We start from the raw sequence: 23734 nt of genomic DNA, 5'->3' as shown, positions 1-23734 counted from the left end.
TGTGCCTCTTCCCAATGTGAGCTCAGTAATTTAACTGTATTTTATGAATACTATTAAACTACTAAGGGGATAAAAAACAAGTTTAGGTATCTTACACTTGAAGCAATGCTATAATTAATTCTGGCCATAAGGTACCATCTGGGCTTTTAATAAAAAATTATTTTTTTTAAATATATTAAATTTTTTTTTATAAGTTACCCATTTGGCAAAACTTTTTCCATCTAGATGAAAATTATCAAAATTAATGACCAAATCTTAATTTTTAAAAATCTGAGCTCAGATAATGTAATAGATAATGTTGGAGTAATTTTTAAATATTAAAAAAAAAATTATACCATAAACGCTTTTCATTTTTACAAAGAAATGCTTTTCTTCATATTGGCATTTATTGCCATTTTTAGAATTAGCATAGAGGGTGATGACTTTTGATAGAGTAAACTTAGCCTAACACTCATGAATGATTGTTGCAAGCTCTCTGCATTTATGAAAATACCATATGATTCTTAAGAAACATTCTTTTGTGGGACAACAAATTTATCAACAACAAAAAATCTTAAAAAAATTTTTGAGTTAATGAAGATGCTAGCTTTCTGTTTGATATTAAACATTAAAATTTGAAATGTTTTTTTATCAACTTTTCCTTTCGTTTATCTAAGATTACATAATCATTGATTTATTGAAAAATATCACAAGCTCACAAAAAACCTAAAGGTCTTTGAAGTTCATGTAGCTTAAAGTAATAAGTCATTGTTATTTTCTCTAAAAGTAAATTTGAACTTGTCCTACGTTAATATTTTTCGGTATACAATTAATTCTTATATGTTATTGTAGTAAATTTATTTTTTAAAAACTAATTATCTTTAATTTCGTGTTGTGATTGATTATTGGGATTGAGATACAACCAAAAGTTGGTTATTAAATTAATAGCCGTTATTAGTTACATTAATTTTTTAAAAAAATTTCTTATTTTAGTACAATAATTAGCAACGAAAGATTTATAAATTGCATTCTATATTTTATCTGAAACCTAAAAATTTAAGTTACAGATATGTTACATGCAATAAAAAATGTATTCTGAATTTTATATCTGGTTCTAGTTTTTTAATTTTAAAACCTTCAATCTTTTTTTACAACTTTGCTCACCCAAGTCCAATTCTAAGTATTATAAAGCTATTAGCAAATTATAGCTTTATAATACTTAAAATTAAAAGGATTTATATTAAACATATTATATTTCAATATTAATTTTACAATGACTGTTAATGAAAAAGTAAAAGTCTAAAAAAACTTAAAGCTCTATTGACTAACATTTCTTTGCAAGAAATTATTCTGATCGATAGAAATAATTCTAATATTAATTTTAGGCATAAAAAAAAATTATCTCAATTAAACTAGCTAGTTTTATAAAAATTTTCCTTGATATCATTTACTATTCAGTAAAAAAAAAATTAGAATGGAAAATACACTGTAAAACTACAAATTATCATTTAGTCATAAGTTTAAATGTATAAGTTTAAGCAAAAATAACCACATTTTTTTCCTTTTCAAAAATTTCGTATTGCATGAAATTTGCCCTAAAATTCAACAAAAATAAAATTCTGAGCCCTTTTTTTTTAACTAAATTTACTTATAACATAAAATACTTAGGTATATTAAGAGAGATTGCTATGTTATTTTCCTCTAAATATTAAATGTTAAAATAATTATAGAAAAAAAAGAAAAATTTATTGAGACCTACACCGATATATTTATATAAACAGACTTATAATGTATGAAAGCAGAAAGATTAGAAACATTTCAGTTAAAATGTTAATCTTTTTTAAAAATAATTATGAAATATAAAATATTTCTGGAATGAAAAAAATTGTATGTAATCATCAATAGCCATTTCATTAACTAACTGCCCATACCAATAAATGTATAATTATTTTTTTTACAAGCTGTATTTAAAAAAATACATTTATATGTATTTTTCCTCTAAAAGATAAAAAACATCTGTAGATTATGTCTTCCAATAATCAAAAATATTCCCTCCAATAAGTTCAGTTTCAGCTTATAAAATGTTAATAATATTGCCTAAAAAGTTTCATTATACTTAAATAGAAACAGTTATAAAATAGATATATAGTTATAAAATATTTGAAAATATATTTTCTATTCTAACAGTTTGCAGGCCCACCTGGTGTTGGAAAAACTCAGTTCTGTTTCATGTTGAGTATTTTATCTGTGCTGCCTTCATCTGCTGGAGGATTAAGCTCAAAAGTGATATATATAGATACAGAATCAGCCTTTAGTGCTGACAGGTATGCATTTTTCTTTTAATTTTTTTCTGATCAAAGTATTCTTGATTAAAAATTTAAAAATCTACTTTAAAAAATGTCTCTAATGTTCAATATAATTAATAGATTGTATCGCAAAACACCCTTCTTAATTTAAAATTTTTTTTAGCTGTTTCCGAGTATAAATATGTATGAAATATATTATTTATGTTTCCCAGAAGTACATTAAGATCTGAATCTTATTTTTTGATATAATATATATGGAAATCCTATGATATAATATTTGTGGTAAAACAAATTGGAGCAAACTGTACCCTGTCAATCTGAGAAAGACATGTCTAATGAGATGTATGATCACCTCTAACAGCTATGCTGCTCTCTCATTTGCTTTTCATACTTTTTTTAAAGGATCATTCCCTTTTTATCATTCATTTATCATTCTATCATTCATTTTATCATTCCCTGCGGTAAACGCATCCACTTTTGCTAAAATACAGTTGTTGACATATATTAAGAAGTTAACTTACAATTTTTTTAGGTAAATATGAATAGAAAATTGAAGTGGGGTCTATTTCGCTGTGAAAAGATTAATATAAATTTTCTATTTATACATTGCTAACAAATCTATGAAATTAGAAAATTTTGAAAGATCAGAACTATAGGTTTTAATAAAACTGTTGTTCAAATGAAAAAGTATATTTAAATATACAGGAAAAAAAAAATTTTTTTAATTCTAGACTAAAGCTGAAACAATAAACTTGAGCTGAAGTTGTACTTTGAGTTACAATTAAGCATCCAAGAGCGTACATTCAATCTAAACTTTACATTTTTAAGCCCACAAACTGAATTTTTTTTTTACTATTTTTGCTTTAAAAAAAAAATCTGTTTCACTTGAAAAAAAGGATATTTTAGCCCACATTCTGAGTGACCTAAATATTCTTTGATTTGGCCGTGAATTTTATTGCTAAATATGTAGGCAAAGTAGCGACATTTTTGGACTTGAAATTTTGACTTAATCAACCACCTTAATAATCAAGTGTCACAATAATTTACTTATTTTCAATTTATTTGTGATAAAATTTGCAAGCAATTACTAAAATGCCATCCTTCTTGCAAGTAAGTTTTTTTTTTTTTTTTTTTGCAATTTTATTGTATTTATTTTATGATTTTTTTTTAATATATATGTTTTAGGGGTTTCAATCAGAGTTCAGATTCTCCTGGGGGGGAGGGGATGATACTATACACTTATATTGAATAATAATTTATAGAATTATGAATGTATCAATTATATTGAAATAAGTTTTTGTGATAGCTTATGTTAATGCAAAATATAATTATGTGTGTTAATTTTTTAAATTTTATAAGCTTTTAATAGTTTTTGGGAGGAATTTCAGTTATTTGAGAAAAATATTTAACATTTAACAAATTTTTAACAAGTTTAACATTTTAATTTCATATAATTAAAATGTTAAACATTTTTTCACATAAAAAATACTGACGTGCATTTTTTTTCCTGTGTGTAAGAAACTCTTCTGTACTTTCGATTTCATGCTTTAAGTACAAATTTTAAGTAGTGCATAACTACATTATTTACAAGAATTTTACAATTATTTGTTTGAAATGTAATTTGTAGCACTTATGTGTAAAATAAAATAAAAACTTAATTTGAAACTATTCAGTAGGTTATTTCAATGCCCCATTGTTACCTATTATTATTTAATTTTTATTCTTTTACATTTTAAAAACAAAAAAAATTTTAAAAAAACACCTTATTCAAAAATAGTAACAATTTGTTAAATTTCTTACTTTATTCTAGGATTAAAACTATGGCTCAAAAAAAGTTCCCTCATTTGTATAAAGATGACCAAAATTTAGCCAATCTTTTACAAAGCATTATGGTGTATAAAGCATCTTGTATTGATGCCTTAAGAGAAATGTAAGTATCAAAGTAGACCCATGTACTGCAATATGTATATTTTGAATGTATATACTGCAATATGTATGTTTCATTAAATCTATACTTTGTATTCATAATTTCTATGCTTTTTCATGGTGTTAAAACTATTAAAAAATTATATAAGAGACCAATGTAATGCTGTTTATTTATATTGAACCTGCATTAAAAAAAACTAATACATTTTTAAAGTAAAAAAAAAAAGAACTGCCATATTTTTATCTAAGATGAAATTGATATTTATTCTTTTGGTATGCATGTTTATTCTTTCTTTTTATATTTTAAAGATATTTATTCTTTTCAAATAAAATTTAGCATTACTATCAATCAACAGATTTTACTTTTTATAGTAAATAAATAAGTAATAATAAAAGTAAATATAGTAATAATTTTTATAAAGAAAAAAAAGTATTTTAATGTATTAGTTTTCTCTTATTTTAGTTTTTCTAATTAAAAATGAAAAATTTATTAAATTTTTAATTATTTTTCCTCTTTTCTTATTTTTAATTTTTTAATATCAAAAATTTTATAATTTCCAAACATTATGAAAAGAAATACAAAACTTATAATTAGTTTTCTTTATGCTGAATTGCCCACATTTTTAATATTTTTTAAAAATGAGGGCAATCAGTACCAAACTACAAATTCTACTTTTTATAATAAATTACAATTTTTTAACCTTTTAAAAAAAAATAGTGTTTTAACATACTACTTTCAACTTATTTTAGATTGTCTTACTCGAATAAAATAGAATTTTTCTCATTAATCTTTAAATGGTTTTAATCACCAAAATTGTATAATTTCCATGCATATCAAAAAGAAGCATAAAATTTGTTTTCCTTATGCTTTATTTCACACATTTTTAATATTTTTTAAAAATGTGTGCAATAAATACCAAACTACAAATTTTACTTTTTATAATAAATTTAGTTTTTTAACCTTTTAAAAAAAAAATTTATCTTAACATCCCAGTTTCATCTTATTTTTCGATTGTCTTACTCAAACAAAAAGATAAAAAGGAATTTTTCTCTTTGTTCTTTAAATTTTTTTAATCACGAAAATGTTATAAATTAAAAACATTTTTAAAAAAAAAAATTTAAAATTTACAATTTTTTTTCCTTTGTGCTCTTTAAATAATATATAAATCTGTATCATAATTGAGCCCTTATGAAAGTCATTAGAATAATAATTATATGGAAGTATTATAGTTTAATTATGTGTAGTAAATATCTTTTTACCAGTTATATATTTTGCTTGATATTGATGAAATTTAAACTGTTTCAATATTCAAAATTTCATGTTAGCTTTTACGTTGTATTAAGAAAAGTAAAAATTAAAATTTCCTAGTTAAAAACTTTTTTATGTTCTACCTTTTTTATATATTTTTTTAATTTTATTCTATTGTTACATTTCAGCATTCCAAATCTAGAAAGAGAAATTATACGAAATAAAGTCAGAGTTGTAATAATAGATTCTATTGCCTCATTAGTGAGAAAAGAATTTGGCGGTGAACAGTTAGGAAGTTTAATTCAACGAAATAATATACTTATGGAGCAAGCTGCTTTGTTAAAAAATTTAGCTCAAGCTTATGATATTGTGGTAAGTCATAAATGTATAAATGGTTATTTTGCTGTAAATTATGACTTTTTCTTTAATCATATGTATGTACTGAAGGGAAAAAAAAAACAATTTCTATTGATTTGTAATGTTTACATGCTCTTCTTTCCTTATCAGTTTAGTTTTTTTTTTTTATGAATGTCTTTCCTCAATACGTTTATTATCAAAATATAATTGTAAAAAAAAAAGCTCTTTATTGATTAAAAATTGCTCTAAATATCCCAAACATTTATTCTACCCTATGAAAAAGATTCAGGACGGAAAAACTTTAAAACAAATATATTCATTGTAAATTTGTTTGTACAATTTTAAATAATTTATTGCAAACTCTTTCAAAATCAATAAAGCCAAATTGCTTTCACTAAGAGAAATTTTTGATGAATTCTCTAATTGTTTTCCATTTAATTTCTTAATATTATGTCAGATATTTTTATAATTGATTAAAAAAAAATATCCCTATTACCAAAAAACTTTCATACTAAGTCCAGTTTTCTTATGTACTCTTTAATTGTTTATCATTTGCTTTTTGAGAAAATGTTACAATTAAAACCAAATTTTCTTGTTAAATTTTGCATAATTTGACTATCAAAATCTGCTATATTTGATTCAGTAGTTTTCTGACGAAGTTGAACTTATTTTAAAAACTTCCTTGTATAGTAGAAAATTAAAATTTTTAACACAATCAAACTAGTTAATGGAATTGTTTTATTTGATTATTTAAATAATGTAAAAAATATTTATATTTTCTTTTGCATTGTAGCCTTAATATTTGATTTCATTGTACCCTTTCGTAACCTGCTGCACCCATGCTATAAGTTACACTCAAAGTCTTTTTATTTGGCATGCTAACTTCTTCCAAATTAAAAAGAACTTTCCGTTTATGCTAACTGTTTATTATTATTTTGTAGTTGAACTAAATATTCAGAAATTCGAACATGCAGAAATTTGCACTGTTTTAAAATTATTCCGATTATCACATGCGTTATAACCATCAGATATTTATTCAGATTCTACTTTATATTTGTGTGTGAAAGAAATTGTCCTAAAATAGATAAACCTCTTTAATCTAATAATCAAAAATTTTTTTCCAGCATCATTTAGTTATGTAAACAATTTGTTTCCCCTTTAGTTTGTAAAATGAAAACTCAAAACTTTTCATTTTTCCAGATATTTTTAACTAATCAAATCACCTCCCATATTGCAGAACTGGAATCAGTTGCTATGGACATAGCAGAAGAAGATGAGAATATTTCAAGTGCCTATGCTGGTAATAAAAATAAATTAATACAAATAATTTTTCTATGTTTATTTGATTATTGTATTATGTATTTTAATACTATGGTCTCCAACCCCTAGACTGATATTGGTTTATGGTTCAAATGGTACCTGGCAACCAAAGGAACATTAAATTATTTCCATTTTATTTATTGTGATGTATTTCTTTCGGGTTTGTTAGACTTTCGATTGACGAGAGGTTAACTGGGAGCTGATAGGCGGCACCAATATCGTGCATGTTATTGTATTTTATTTTGAGGACATGTGTAAATACAATTAAATTAAATTTTTTTTAGTCAAAACAATCTAAAATCTGGACCCCCTGCGAATAGCTTTAAAATTACATTGACCTGTTCTTGGAGAAAAAAAGATTAGAGATCACTGTTTCATTATTTTTCTAATTATTTTATTAAATAATATTTATTAAAATAATTGGAATTTTTATTAAGTAATAGTTTTAGAAAAATGTTGGAATTTTTATTAAGTAATAGTTATAGAAAAATGTTCATTGTTAAAGCTTGAATTTTCATAATTGATATTATCCCTTATATTTATGCATTTTTCTTTTAAGGTCAACAATAATGATCAAAATTTTTGTTAATTGAAAAACGATTTTTTTTTCATAATGTAAACATGAATTATCAAAAATGCACATGAAAAAAAATTTTTAATCTACAAACCATCACAGTTTCTTACTTATATGGATTAAATACATGTTTCCCTAAGTTTTTAACCAGATAGCAACCTATATGGTGCAACTGTGTCCTTATACAGTTTATGAAGAATGCCTATTTGTTTGTAGCCCTAAGGAAAGAAGAAAGAACTTTTCACTTTAAAAAAAATTTATTTAGATTTGCCACATAGTCTTTAAACTATCAGAATTTTCTTTTGGTATAAGTTGATAGTTCAGAATACATCAAATTTTTGTTTTAACATAAATTACATGAAATTCAAAAAATAATTTTGGAGCACTTCTTATTAAAAAAAAAAATGGTGGAATGATCAAAATTTGGTGTTTAAATTTTTTTCAATAAACAATGTTGAAAAAATAGTAGTTGAAAGTATTTTTACTTTCATACTCTTTGTGCATTAAATTTCTTCCTGACCTTGAATTCAAACTGATACTTTAATCTTAGTGTGCATATTTTTTCCCTCTCATTTCTATTTAATTTAAACATACCTCTAACTTCAACATTGCAATGTTTTAGCTAATATTTTTCCAGTGCTGTGGTTGCAATAAAAAATACTATTTTCACAATTAATATATTCTTTTTTTTTCCCTCATTGTCTGATAATTTTATAAAATATTGTTTATAATATCATATCATTTATAACAACATGAAAATTCTGCTTCTCTTATTCTCAATTTAAACTCTCTTCTTTTTAAAACATACTTTTTTTTCATATTTTTTTTTTAACTTTATTTGTAGTCAATAACTAAATGTTTTAAATTTGTATTTACCTATTATTTCTATCCCAAAATTACATTGTGTAAAAAACTAGTTTATAGTTTTAGTCAATAAAGAAAAACTATCATGTTTGCATCTATTTAGAATTTTAGATTACTTTTTTACTAATATGTTTATTTTTATTTTTTTTTGTAACTTGTAGATATAGAAAAATTGTCTATGTAATTTGAATGAATTGTAAAAATTTTATTGCTGATATTAAATTTTTAAGCAATTCAAAAAAAAATATGAAAAAAAGTTTATATCTCTATCAGCATTATTTAAAGAATAATTGCCATAAAATTTGTCTAACTCAGAGGTTAAAAATGCTATCAAAAACTATTTTAAGAAAGAAAAAAAACTGGATTTTCCAGCAAAAGCCCATCTTCTCTCTTTCATGGTATTTACATGTTATTTGAATTCCTAATGGTCTTTTCAATTAAAAATAAAGCTTTGAAGTGAAAATAGTCATTATGATAAACTGTGCATTTCTAATGATATTCTAAAAATCATTAAGATTTTTACAGCTTGATGTACCAGAGTTATTAATATATTTTTTTGATTATTTGTAGTATTAATTATAGAAAATGTTCTAATTATTATGTAAGCAAATGAGTGCAAAGAATTTTAGCAGTGATCATAGCAACTATAAGGCAAAAAAAGTTTTGAAAAATATGCAAAAAATTAAAAAAAATGTAGAAATTTTCCAAGTTAAATTTTTTTTTTAAATTTAAAAACAAACTGAACTATATTTTTAATTTTTGGAAACAAATTATTAATTAAAGCATAAGACATTTCAAAAAGCTTTTTTCAACATTTAAAGCTAAAACATTTTAGTGTGTGCTTTATTCATTTTTTTTTTTTTTTTTTTTTTTTTTTTTTTTTTTTTGCTTTAGTTTACATAGCACCAAGTATTACCCTTTACTTTGTTGGAAATTATTGATCGTTAATTAAATGTGCATATAAAGTCTCCGAAAAATTTTTTGTTTATTAAAAAAAGAAATTATCCTGCTGGTAATGTGACCCTTTAAGAGGAAAAAAAATCAAACGTAATTCTTTTTTAAAAACATGCTGTAAAATATATTAGGAAAAAAAAAGAATAAACTTGCAAATACTACTTCCATCATTTAATAATAGGGTAACTACAGTAAAATAATTACATTGAATGTTAAAAAATTAACTCAATTTATCAAGAACAAAAATAGCCTTTTTACATGAGCCATTAACTTATTTACTATTTTAAGAAGATGTAGTAATTAAAAAAGTCTTGAATTATAGATATTTGTTATTTCAAAACTTCATTTTCCAGAGATATTTCAAACCTTTTTATCTCAACACCCATCAACAATTTGAAAAAAATTGCTAATACATTAGAATACATAATTTTAAGCTCATAAAAATAATAATAAATTTCATAGTAAAATTAAAAATTTATAGAAAAATTGGTTTGTTGCATTTCTGCAACAATGTAAAAAATAAGATGAAGATTCAAATAATAAAAATTTATAGAAAAATTGGTTTGTTGCATTTCTGCAACAATGTGAAAAATAAGATAAAGATTCAAATAATAAAAATTTTAAAATTTGATTCAATCATTTTAAAAATTTCGACTTAAGTAATATTTCTGAAACAAGCATGTGACACTTTTTTAGCAACAAATTGAACTTCAATTCTAAAAATCATCTCAGTATTTTGCCCTTAAATAGAAAAAAGTTGAACAATGTATATTAAGAATAATGTTATAAGATTGCAATGATTGTCAAAGTCGTCTTTTAAACCTCACGTAAAATACGCATGATTTTTGTGCCTGTTGCAGATGTTTTAACAGCATGGTGACATAAAGGGTGACATGGTTTTAAAAATTGAATAATTACAGAATTTCGATTTTTTTTTATCATAACATTAAGTTGTATTTTCTGTCTGAAACTTTCCTTTAATTAGAAGCATTAAGTTCTAATTAGTAATATTTAATTACAACGTTTAACAGAATGTAATATCTTCAAATTAGCTGTTCATAAGAATTGAAAATTCAATAAATTATTAATTTTTGAAACTCTGTGCTAGAAGCTCGTTCAATAAATATTTATTTACAATATTTCTATTTATGCTTTCTCTTTTGCATACCTTTAATCACAATACAACTTTATCAGTCCAGTTTGTTAAATAATATTGCAGTATTGTTAATTAATTTTTCAGCTATTGCCTCATTAAGCAAATTCATGAAAGAAAATTATCAATTTTATGATTTTTTGAAGTCTTTCTCATAACAGAGTGTAATTTTGAGTAATAGAATAATTCATTTGTAGATGTGATGTTGAAATTTGGTGAAAGAGTATCAGCTCAAACTATAATTGCAGCAATTGATCTGAAATTGTAAATTTGAACAACTTTTATCTCCGGTTTGTCAAAATTATTAGTTATCGACAAAACATTAACAAAATATGTTTTTACTGCAGAAAAATATTTTTTTTCATTATTATTATTAAAATGAATTTGATTTTAAAAAAATTTTAACTTCATATAATTTCTAAATTTTTTTTTTCCTTAGTTTAAACTTTAAAATTTTTATTACAAGAATGAAACAAAATTTTTTTAAAGCTAAACATAGCTGAAAATATCTTAAATGTATTAAAAAACTTTTATCTTGAATTAGTAAATTAACTAAAATTAATATAAGTGTTTAAATTTTTTATGCTTTGAAAAAAATTCGCAGCAATATAAAATTTTAAAACGCTAAAAAGGATGATAAAAGTTAAATGAATATAAATATATCTCTGATTATCTTTAGAAATACTCCATAATCCCTTGTTCTCTACAAGATAGAAATATAATGCAGTCATTGTGGCTGTAAATAGCAAAAATGATAATGAGCAAGTATTTTATAATAACCCTGTTGTTAAAACTAATAATTTCCTTTTATTCATGGTGCGTAGAGTTTTTGAAAAGTGCTTAAAGGTGCTTATTTTTGATTTTATTTTCTAAAAGCCTTTAAAAGTGCTTTTTTTAATGGGTGTTTTTAAAAAGTGCTTAATTTTCCCTTTTCGAAAATAATATTTATTTTCTTTACCATATCGATTTTCGACATGTATTGTTCAAAAGCGTGCTTTACACATTGTTCTATTAAACGTTTTCACAATAAATTCAACCACAATCTATTTCGGCGTCCCGTCGGCCCGTAGCGCATGAAAGTGCCAATCATTTTACATATTTGACGAAATACTTTTGGATTCGTATGTGAATATACTGAGCTGGGCTCGGTGAGATTCTTGCACTCTCATGTGCAACTCTGCTGCATTTTGCAAGATATTCTTGATTTCAGGCTTCATTTTCCACCCTCAGATATCGAATCGAAAAACCTCTTGATCTTTTTATAATGGTTAATATAATCAAGATAAGAGTTCTTTGTCAGAAACTGGTTATTTTATCATTATCATGTGAAGTCTTTGAAAATTACATTGCATTTTGTTAATATATGTAGTGCTTAAAAGGTGCTTATTTTTTGTTGAAAAATTTGGCTATGCACCCTGTTATTGTTGCATTCTTCACATGCAATCTACATAAAAAACGACAAAAAGTACTGTTTTCCGATTAAAATAAAATTAATCTAAGGTTACTTGCTAACTTTAAAAACTTGCTATCTACTTAAAAATCACAGGTAAAAATGTAGTAGTTGCCTCAAAAAATATGTTTTTATTATGATCATTTCACACAATTTATGCTTTCTCTAATATCTATGATTGTGTGTAAGTGTTATGTCATAATGAAATTCTTGTACTTTACATTGAATTATTTAAAACACTTATGACCATTGTTTCTTAAAAAGGGGAGAATAGAAATTCTATTACGAAGAATGTGGCTGTAAATAACAAAAATGATAATGTACAGATATTTTATGTTAAGCCTGTTAACAAAAATAACAATTAAATTTACTTTTACTGTTATTTTCTTGTGCAAGTTAAAAGAAAAAAACATTTCAATTTACAAGATAAAAAATAATAATGTAAAATAACTGACTGGCTTTTTTTTTAAAGCTAGCTAACCACTTAAAATGAGAGGCAAAATTACACTAGGTGCATCATAATTACAGTCGTCCCCACTTAACTCCATATTGGATAATCGAATAACCTGCTTATACAAATAAAATGTAACGGAACCAAATTATTTTATATGAAACTAATGTTCAATTTCCTCGTTTAGAAGAGATGAAATTAAAAAAAATATATTTCTTTTTAAAAAAAATTCCACCAGCTAGAATAGAATCTCTATTTTTCAGTTAAGAAGAAAAGAAAACAATAGGTGGTCACTTCAATAGGGATTTCCTGTTCATTTGTTGCTATACCAGGTGTTAAGGGTATAGTTTAAGAATTAATCAAATCTTGCTGGCAGTTTATACAATAGAGTAAATGACTGGAGTTTTACCCCTCTTTGACTTACCTTCTTCAAGAAGCAGAAGGGGAAAATCAAATTTTGATAAATTGACTAATTAAACGGGTATAAGAACAGTCTTTAATGCTCTGATTTTAATCATTTATGCTCAGTGTATGCTATCTCTAATACTTCTACTGTTATATAGGAGTTATTGAATGAAAGAATTCTTGCACCTTAAATAACAGTGAATTTTATTGAAAACACTAATGATCATTGTGGTATTGTATACCGCATATGAATATTTGTTTATAACGTAAAATTATTTCGTTACATATAACCTTGGCAAATTAATATACATATGTTAAATATTTGGCTCCCGCTCAGAAAGATACAATGGAAATATTACCTTGTCATACCCAAAGGCTTTAATTCGAATGTTATTGAGTATCTCGATTTTAGGGATTTGGAATATGGGTAATGGCAAGCTACAATTGCCCAAGTTAATATTTGATTCGAATGGTAAATAATGGTTAACTCGTTGTGGATTTTTAGATTTATGAATATTTATTCGAAAAAGCCAAAAGACACCATACGAGACATTTTTTATCTATATTTTGAATATTTAAAACTACTTTTTTATTTAAAATTTTAGTGGGCAATGGAATATAACTGCTCGCGCTCGCTTAACGGGAAATATTTAGCACTGGATACTTCCATAAGATCAATAAATTGGAGTATCCAACCTGAACCATTGTTACAAAATGTTTCAAAAGCACCATGAATTTTTAGAAAACCAGTGTTGATATTTACCTCCAGACCATTTTCTAATAGCTAGATGTAGCAGTTGCTTCTAAAGCAGGGGGTTGGGTACTCAGGTATCCCCTCTGAGTTTTTCCTACTACATAATGTCTTTACAACAAGGTAGAATTTGATGTTTCCTTTTTCTCACACTTCAGCTCTCAGTTTTTCGTTGAGTTTAGGACGCAACTTCTCGAGGAATCAAGGAATATTCGCTAGGAGTTAAAAATGCGGATGAAAAAACACCTAACGCTGGTGATGATGAAACTCTTTTGGATTATGATGCCTCACTCAACTTCCTCTTTAAATGAAAGGAACCTTGTGTGAGCAAGCAGTTCGGATTTATTGGAAAATTTCGAAGGACATTGATCACATTGGTGAACCTGTATGGAATTACAGTAATGAATACACAAATTAAATAGAACATGTTTAATTCTGTGTTATTGAAATATTGAAATTATACTTACATTCTTAGTTGTGCAAACTTTATTTTTCACATGGTGGTTCATGTTATATTTCCGCGAGAAGGACTTTTTGCATTGAGGACAATTAAACTCCTTAATTTCATCAGGAATTTTACTGTGTTGTATATAATTGTACTTTCCCTAAAATAAAAACAAATTATGATTGATTAAAATTTTGTTAGTCAATAAACTTATTATTACTTTATTTTATGTAAAACTAAATTTGTATAAATCATTATTTGTTTTTATTTTAGGTTTGTCCTATCTGCTGTAAATTTTTCAGCCGGAAGTACAATTATATACAACACAGTAAAATTCATGATGAAATTAAGGAGTTTAGTTGTCCTCAATGTAACAAGTCCTTCTCGCGGAAATATAACATGAACCAGCATGTGAATAATAAAGTTTGCACAACTAAGAATGTAAGTATAATTTCAATAACACAGAATTAATCATGTTCTATTTAATTTGTGAATTCATTACTGTAATTTCATACAGGTTCACCAATGTGATCAATGTCCTTCGAAATTTTCTAATAAATCCGAACTGCTTGATCACACAAGGTTGCTTCATTTAAAGAGGAAGTTGAGTGAGGCATCATAATCCAAAAGAGTTTCTCCATCACCAGCGTTAGGGGTTTTTTCTTCCGCATTTTTAACTCCTAGCGAAGATGCTATGTTTGACTTCAATTTATTCTTCGAAGAGATGCGTTCAAAACTCAACGAAAAACTGAGAGATGAAGTTCGAGAAAAAGGAAACATCAAATTCTACCTTGTTGATGTAAAGACGTTATGCCATAGGAAAAACTCAGAGGGGATACCTGAGTACGCAACCCCATGCTTTAAAGCAGTGATTATTAAACTTATTTCTTTTACCGCCCCCTTTGAAAATCAATTATTTTTCAGCGCCCCCCATTTTTTATACACCCCTAAAACTTAAAAACCACAATTTCATTACTTTAATTAATTTAGTTATATGTATTAGTCGGTTCAGATGCTTAAACTTACATTCTAAACTAGAAATTTTTGCCAGTGAGAGCAAATAAAACCCAACTTTATAATATTAATAATATATTTTAATCAAATTAAAAGAAACAATATAAATATGTAATCAGTTTTCGTTTTTATACTAATCTAATGAGATGGATGAATTTGATGATATTTAATAAGTTTGTTGATATCAGGTTCGATTTTACTCAAAAACAGTCGTAAGTCGCCGCGTTTGGTAANTGGTAGTTTTTTTCCTAATGTTTAAAATAATTTCTGGTGCAATGTAATTAAGGTAAAATTGCTCTAATTTTTTAACTATCATCGATCATGTTTCTTTATCTATCCGCAGAAACTTGTTACAACTAGATTGCGTACGATGTGCGGGCTATCCTACGAAATCTATATTAAGTATTTTAAGTTTTTATAACATCTTACAGGGTAGAAATATAAACTAATTATTCGTTATTGTGTAGTAGGTGGGTTTTAATTTTAGTGAAATTTAAAATACTATATAAAGTAAATGAAATTACAAATTATACATCGCCCCCCTAACCCACATCAACCCCCCCCCCCCCATTTTTTCTGGGTCCCTTAACGCCCCCCTCTAGGTTTCAAACGCCCCTAAGGGGGCGTTATCGCCCACTTTGAGAAAGACTGCTTTAAAGCAACCAGTTGTTAGAAAATGCTCTGAAGGTAAATATAAACACTGGTTTTCTAAAAATTCATGGTGCTTTTGAAAAGTTTTGTAACAATGGTTCAGGTTGGATACTCGAATTTATTGATTTTATGGAAGTATCCAGTGCTAGATATTGCCCGTTAAGCACGAGCAGTTATATTCCATTTCCCACTAAAATTTTAAATAAAAAAGCAGTTTTAAATATTCAAAATATAGATCAAAAATGTTTCGTATGGTGTCTTTTGGCTTTTCGAATGAATATTCATAAATCTCAAAACCATTATTTACCATTGGAATCAAATATTAACTTGGGCAATTGTAGCTTGCGAGTACCCATATTCCAAATTCTTAAAATCGAGATGCTCAATAACATTCGAATTAACGTCTTTGGGTATGACGAGGTCATATTTCCACTGTATATTTCCGAGCGTGAGGATGTTGAATGCTGCAAATTACTTTTAATTTGAAACGCAAAATCATTATTGCCTCATTCGAAATTTCTCTCGTCTGATGGGTGATGCCACTAAACATAATCCTAAAAGCTTCTATTGCTATCGATGTCTTCATCGATTTGCAGAAGAATAGACCCTTAAAAAACACTTAACTTTTTGTAAACATAATTCCCCTCAAAATATTAAAATGCCTGATGATAAAGATAAAATTGCATCTTTTCATAATATTAATTTTCAACATCCCATTCCCTATATAATTTATGCAGATTTTGAGTCTCTCATTAAGAAAATTGATAGTTGTCAACCTAATCCTTTAGCCACATATACAGAGAAAATGTCCATTCATACACCCTGCGGTTATGCTTTTGTAATCGTAGGACCTGATGGAAAAACTTACAAACCTGTTACGGTCTACAGAGGATCTAATTCTGTGGACCACATTTTGGAAAACATACTAAGGGAAAAGGAGGAGTTGGCAACTAAATTAACAACAATAGTCCCCATGGGCTTTACCCCAGGAGACAAGGAGGCATTTCGTTTTGCCTTGAATTGCTGAGTGTGTGATCAACCCCTTGGTGATGACAGAATTCGTGATCACGACCATCTCACAGGAGCTAGACGTGTACCCCTTCATCGTTCTTGTAACTTAAAATTTAACTAAAAAAATTCCAGTTGTTTTTCATAATTTTAAGCATCATGATGCTCATCTCATTATGCAAGGTTTGGTGAAAATTAAAAATCATAGTTTTAATGTAATTGCCAACAGTATGGAATAATATATTTCTTTCAGCATTGACAAATTGTATAACAAAATTTAAGTTTCTCTAAATTTCATCGACAGTTTCCAATTTATGAATACGTCATTGGAAAAATTAGTAACACATTTAAGTTTCGATCATTTTAAAAGAAAATATTAATCATCCTTCTCTAAGTCTACTTCTTAGGAAGGGTATATATTCAAGACCGTAGCCAGGATATTTTTTCGGGGGGGGGGGATATGGTAAGAAGCAAGGACAGTTTCAGACATGCAAAGTAGGGGGAAAACATTGTAACAAATATTGTTTATTCTGTTTGCAAAAGTTAAACTAGTAATTAAAAAATATTACATAATAATTATTTTTCAATTAATATTGCATAATAATTATAATCAATTTGTAAACAAAGTTTACAAAGACATGCGGCGAAAAATTGAAGAAAATTTTTCGATTACTTTTTTAGGACAAATCGGAATATCCCGAAATATGCTTAATAAAGTTAGCTCTGTTAGCCTTTCTACTTTACTAGCATTTCTTATCGCTGTTTTTATGCTTTTAAGAGTAGAAAAAGTTCTTTCTGCAGTTGCTGTGGTGATGGGCAACGTAGCCAATATTGATAACAAGCAATAAATGTTTGGAAAAAAGATACTGTCGCATTCTTCCATTGCTGAAAATGCCGTGTCTGGTCTACTAAGGGGTTTACGCAGGTTCCACTTTGATGCCCATACTTCCATTTCTCCCATGAGGTTTTCGATGTTAATGAAATCTGCGTAGATTCAGAAATTGCATAAATTAATATGCTGAAAAACAATTGATTTCGGGGTAGGAGTCTAACTGAAGGAAAGATGAGCCACAAGGTCAAGTGAAGTTGATGCCCTAGCGAAGGTGGTGTACTGGGAAAAAGTTTGATTCGATAGTTTTTGTTTTTCTTTTTACTGAGAGGCTCAAAGAAAGACTAAAAAGTTTGAATCCCAAAACTTCGGGGGGGATTTGTCCCGACGCTCCCCCCCCTGGCTACGGGCCTGGTTTATATCCATACAAGTATACGTATGTCCTCAAGTATACGTATCCATACAAGTATACGTAAGTATATAAATTCGAGGAAGATACGCTGCCCGCTATAACTAAATTTTACAGTTCTCTTACTGGGGAAAGTGTATCTGATGAGGACTATCAACATGTCCAAACGGTTTGGAAATCTCTTAATTTAACTTCTTTGGGGGAATATCATGATTCATGTCTTTCAAAATTTTAGACTACTCTAAGTAGGTGATTGTGAGTGATGATCAGAGTTGAGATCGACAATCAATTCTATTTTGCTATAATTAGGCGATAAATTTCAATTTCAAACCATTGAATTTGTATTGTCTTTAGACATAGAATACCCGTTGAAATATGGTTCTTTTTTGCAGGAAAAATTTTTAATTTATGATAATTTCTGTTTGGCAATAATGTAACACTAAATTCCATCGTTCAGAAAACAATTGAGACTCATGATGTCATCCAGCACAAAACTTCAGTTAAAATTTTAATGTTCTAGTTAGTGTCTAAGTGTTCGGAATTCTGATAAATTCTCTCTAATGCTAATATTGAAAAAGTTCTGCTTGTAGCGGTAGCGGTTAGAAGACATTTGGAACTTGAATTGCGTTACATGGGTACAAAGTTCTAGATTAGATTTGAATGCTTATATAGTCAGAGAGTAGTTAAATTTAGAGTTTAAAATTCTATCGTCATACGCACGAAAGCGAATATATAATAACTGGTTAAAATAGAACGATTTATGTACTCTTAATCCATTGAAATGTTTGGTAACAATACCATGCAATATGACAATCTAAGATTGCGATTTTCAATCAAAATATATAGGATTGGGGAGAAAAGGATCTAAATAAGATAAGGAGAAACCCTAAACTATAAAATTTTAACCATAACTCGTTTGAATTTAATGGTTAGACTTTTTTTTTAATTTTATAAGTTAATAATTATTATTAAAACGATATTATTAGAGTGTTAGCTTCATAAAAATACCATATGAAATTTGAAAATCCGCCCCTACAGTTCAACCTGGCCGTACAGGGGTACAAAAAGATAATCATTGCATCATTGAAATTATTCATTTTAAAAAATGCTGAACATTTTTATTGGAAATTTCAAAAAAGGGAATAATAAAATATTTAATATTAATGTAATTCTTTTTTTAATATAAATATAAAAAATTATGTTACTATTTGTGGACTTTTTAATGATCCTTATATTTATATTTTATTTACATTTAAACATTCTTAAGCCTAATAAAGTGTGGCCTTGAATTCTTATCTCTTCAGTTTCTGAGCTGGGTGGAGTTAGAAGAACAAAAAACAACTTATCAAGTATCATAGAAAGTCTAAACCAAATGTTTATAAGTAATTTTACATTGCATTGTTTTAAATAAAGCTGTAAGATGTTTTCCTTTTTAAAAAAAAATAATAGAAAAAAAAGGCCATTTTAAGTTTCTTTGTTCTCATCAATCTCACTTAATATTAAAAGCGAAAGTTAAATGCAGCTGCAAAAGGCGGAAACAGAAAGTACAGAAGTAAATAATGCCTAGTAGCATTAAAAATATCAAATTATGAAGAAAAGAAAAATTGAAACAGCTTCTAGTTGTTTTCTGGCCTTGATCTTGAATCATAATTTATATTGACTCTGGTCTTACGTACCCTTTCTTTTTAAATGCTCTAGAACTGAAAAGTTCTGATGAAGTGTCCTCCCTGTTCTTATAGGTGTTCCTCCACCTGTCTGTTCTGAGAAAAAGGTGAAGTTACATGGTGGGAATGCGGATCACGTAGTTCCCGCCCTAGGAAACACGTGGTCCCACTGCGTGAACACCCGGCTGGTTGCCCAGTTTTTGGACTCCTCTGTACGCCAGGTGATTTTTTTTTCTCTTCATAGTAATCGTTTTCTACATTTTTAAGACCCTGTTTAAAAATTGTAAGAGAATTAGTCATTATTTGCTCATGTTATGCTTTAAAAACACAACATAGAACAGTGGAATCCCGCTAATTCGAAGTTACTAAGACCATTGCCTGTTCCTGCTATACAAAATTCCCATTGCGATTGCTCACGTCCCACAATTAATTTTTTTGCCTACGTTGTAATTAATCTATTCTCTCAATCTGCGTTTTCCAGTTTAGTTATCGCTATACATTGGAATTCCGACGCTACATTAGAAGCAAATCATGCCGTTAGGTAATCATTTTCCTACGATATATCGCGCATCTTATTACGCTAGAAGGGTTATTTCCCATGATAAACAAATTGCCAACACCTGAGGGTCATATTTTTCACGACGGTTTATCGCCCTCGTATTTATGTAAATTATGACTCTTACATTTTTTTCAATGATAACAGATAGCCTTTTTTACTTTTACTTTCTCTTTAACCATTTTCTTTGTCCCTAACATGTTAGAAACCCTGTTAATTTTGTTATCATTGAATTCGTTATCGAATTTTGAAAAAGTATATACACAAACGTTTGAGCTAACTATCGATAGCTATCCAAATAATTGAGCAAATGATTAATACAGTATCAGAATTTCTTTCCAATTTTGAATAATAAAAGTACGTACAAACATTTTTAAGGAAACGATTCTATGAGTGGCACAAGCTCTGAATCTATCCAGTTTTCAAATTTGAAAATTATTCGTTGTTTCTCAATAGTCGGTCCGTGGATTAATATTATATAATCTGTATTATAATTAATATAAACTAGTGGGCGGCCCCCCCCTGCTCGCTAACGCTCGCCAACCCCCGAAAATTGCTACGCAATCTTATATGGTTCGCTTCGCTCGCTACTAACTTAGGTGCATTGCAAATGCACAAAATTCTAAGAATTCAAAACAATCATTCAAATCCATATAACAACTTTTTTTTTTTTTTTATATCTTTTTAGTAAATACTAAGTCATTAAAATAAATTTTAATTCAAATAAATGACATTTAATTCGTTAAACCTATTAGAAATGTGCTATAGTATAAAATCTTAAAGCGTAACAGCACGACTGAGACTCATTTTTCAATGAATAACTAATAACAATAATAAAACAAGTAAATTCGTGATATAAATCAAAAATCGTCAAATAAATGCTTAATATATAAATTCGTGAAAAAAAGCTCTTCGACAAAATACTAAAATAGAGATCTATCGACAAAGACTACTCACTTCTGCCTAGCTTAATAGTATGAGATTGCCGCAGCTGATAGGGTCAATTTCGGAAGAGATCACATTTAATGAGAATGCTCTCTCTAGTTATTTCAGTTTTTAAAGGCGCTATATGTTGAGCCACCTCAGCTAGATTTGGCATGTGACATTTTTAGCGGCAATCATTAGTCGATTTTCTAGTGTTGCCGTTCGGGGAGTTGTAATGAGGCTTTTTTTTTGTCGCCGTGTAAGAGAAATATCTATATAGATTTTATGTAACAATAATGTAAGTTTCTAAATATTTTTCATTGCTGAAAGCATGTAAATGATGTCAAAAACAAACTGGTCAAAAAATTATTTAAGCGCCACAATTTTTTAATTGTTAAAATTTTGCCACTTAACCAACTTACTAATCTTTCGAGTAAATCTGGTTGTAAAAACATTGGTCTGAAACATTCATAATCCGGCATATCAATGAAGTTATTTGGGTAACGAATTATAGTACAACAATAGTTAGTAAGTTGCATAAAATTCTGATTCTTAATTTTACTTTGTACAATATTTTCCTTTAATGTATAGAGACAACAGCCGTAATTCGAAATTTAAAAAACACTATCAATAAAGAATACACCTGGCGAAATGTGTAACAATCTCCAATGAAAGCTGCGTCATAAAGATTTTTATTTCCGTGTTGGGAGAAGAAATGGCCCGAGGTGCCGAGTCATTTGTGACACGACCAATTTTCCAACAGGAAGCTGCAGCTGTGGTGGTCATACAGGGGGTATCCTCCTCAAAAACCACCCTATTTTCCAACATCACGTATCACCCATTCTCTCTAACAAATAGTCCTGACTTAGTTCCGCGTTTCTCGCTTACTCGACCGTATCGCCGCTGTCAAGAATAAAATTGCCCGATTAATTGTAAAATTGACTTGTTTTGTGTGTAATTTTGCCGCTATCTACTCACCGACCTCCCCCGACTTTTTTTTGTTCTGTTCTGTTCCGTTCTTCTATTTTCTTTCTTTGCCATTAACCAAATGTTGATCTTTTTTTTTTTTTTTTTTTTTTTTTTTTTTTTTTTTTTTTTTTTTTTTTTTTTTTTTTTTTTNGCGAATCAACAACAAAAAAAAACGCGACGATTTAAATTAAAATCAGGCCACTTTTTCTTTTTTTTTTTTTTTTTTTTTTTTTAATACCGCTATTTATATACAATGTCGTCACTAGGGTATAAAATTTTAAGAATTTAGTTCTCTGTTTATAAATAATTAAAAAATTTGTTAATTTTATATGATTACAGCTAAATGTGATGTAAACACTGCTTTTAACTTTGCTTCGCAACATTTACTATTCATTTATAATTGCTTACATCTTTTTCAGTTAATCATAGCGAAATCACCTGTTGCTCCCAACGCTGCCGTTCGTTTCTCTATTAACGAATCTGGAATCGTTTTAACAGGTAAATACAAAGGCGAATTATAAATATTTCTATTGATTTATTTAGCAAAATCCTTATGTTATTTTTCCTTTTAATCTTTTCTTCTCAGGAGATGATATTGAATTTATTAACATGTCGGATCCATTAAATAGAACTATTCAAACTAAGTACAATTTTTTAACTTCTGAAGTAACTGGAACTGGTACTGTATTTACTGCCTCTGCCACTTCAAGACAATAAAGAGAAGAAATACTATATGTGTCTAACTCATTACAATGTATTTTATAGTTTAATCAATCGATTTTAGTGTCATTGTTTTCACCATAGGTATTATTTAACCGTCACATTAATGTTCCATAATTTTACAAATGCAAAAAATTAATAAGATGAACGTAAAAATGAAAATGTGCAATTAAATATTATCTTTGAACCATCCAGTAGCAGAAGAAATTTCTATCTAAAATCGGTTGATGAAAAGATTTTTTTTTTTTTTCCTAATTTATGTTGCAGTTTTAAAAGTTCACTTTTTTTATAATTAAAAATTTTGTGACAAAGTTTTGTTGTTGTTTGTGTTATTTGCACTTATGTAGTTTTAATTTTTTTTTTCTAAATTAAAAAAACTAAACGTTTTTTAATCATGCTCATTAAAATAAACTAAAAATTTTTATTTTGAGTAAAAGCATTGAGTTTTCTTAAAACTTTTCTAATTTCCTTTTCAAAAGCATTTTACTAACAATTTATTTCAAACGCATTTAAAAATACAGTAGGGAACCGATTATCCGGAATGATCGGGACCATCGCTATTCCGGATAACTGATTTTTCCGGTTTTCTGAATCGGTACAAAAAGCCGCTTTTTTATTGTTAAACCCAACTAAAAAAAAATATTAGGAAATAATCTTAAAAAGAAGAAAAAACGATGAAGTAATACAGTAATGATTATTTCTAAAATGATGGTATGGTAAACATCTTTCAAAAAAGAAAGAAAAATCCTATAATCTTACGAGGAAAAAAAATTTTTTTTTCAAAAAATGGTGGGAAAATTTATCGA

The 23734-nt window shown here is 27.4% G+C and overlaps 1 protein-coding gene across 3 annotated transcripts in view; it reads left to right on the top strand.

Annotated features, from left to right (window-relative positions):
• The window catches only part of LOC107450456 (DNA repair protein RAD51 homolog 2), a 29060-nt gene extending 5821 nt beyond the window's left edge, over positions 1–23239 (top strand). For 2 of the 3 annotated variants that reach the window (XM_016066244.3, XM_071184526.1), the window contains exons 4-10: positions 2167–2303; positions 4096–4215; positions 5649–5832; positions 7018–7117; positions 19835–19980; positions 22628–22706; positions 22795–23239. In XM_016066244.3, coding sequence (XP_015921730.1) covers positions 2167–2303; positions 4096–4215; positions 5649–5832; positions 7018–7117; positions 19835–19980; positions 22628–22706; positions 22795–22925 — 897 coding nt within the window. In that variant the 3' untranslated portion in view covers positions 22926–23239. The remainder of the gene's footprint in view (positions 1–2166; positions 2304–4095; positions 4216–5648; positions 5833–7017; positions 7118–19834; positions 19981–22627; positions 22707–22794) is intronic. The other variant, XM_016066245.3, reaches the window with a different exon arrangement.
• The last annotated feature ends 495 nt before the right edge of the window (positions 23240–23734 follow it).

The sequence above is a fragment of the Parasteatoda tepidariorum genome, chromosome 8, assembly GCF_043381705.1.
Source record: "Parasteatoda tepidariorum isolate YZ-2023 chromosome 8, CAS_Ptep_4.0, whole genome shotgun sequence".
In the NCBI taxonomy this organism is placed as follows: domain Eukaryota; kingdom Metazoa; phylum Arthropoda; class Arachnida; order Araneae; family Theridiidae; genus Parasteatoda; species Parasteatoda tepidariorum.
The sequence above is the reverse complement of the archived record's forward strand: the minus strand, read 5'-3'. Positions and strand labels throughout refer to the sequence as shown.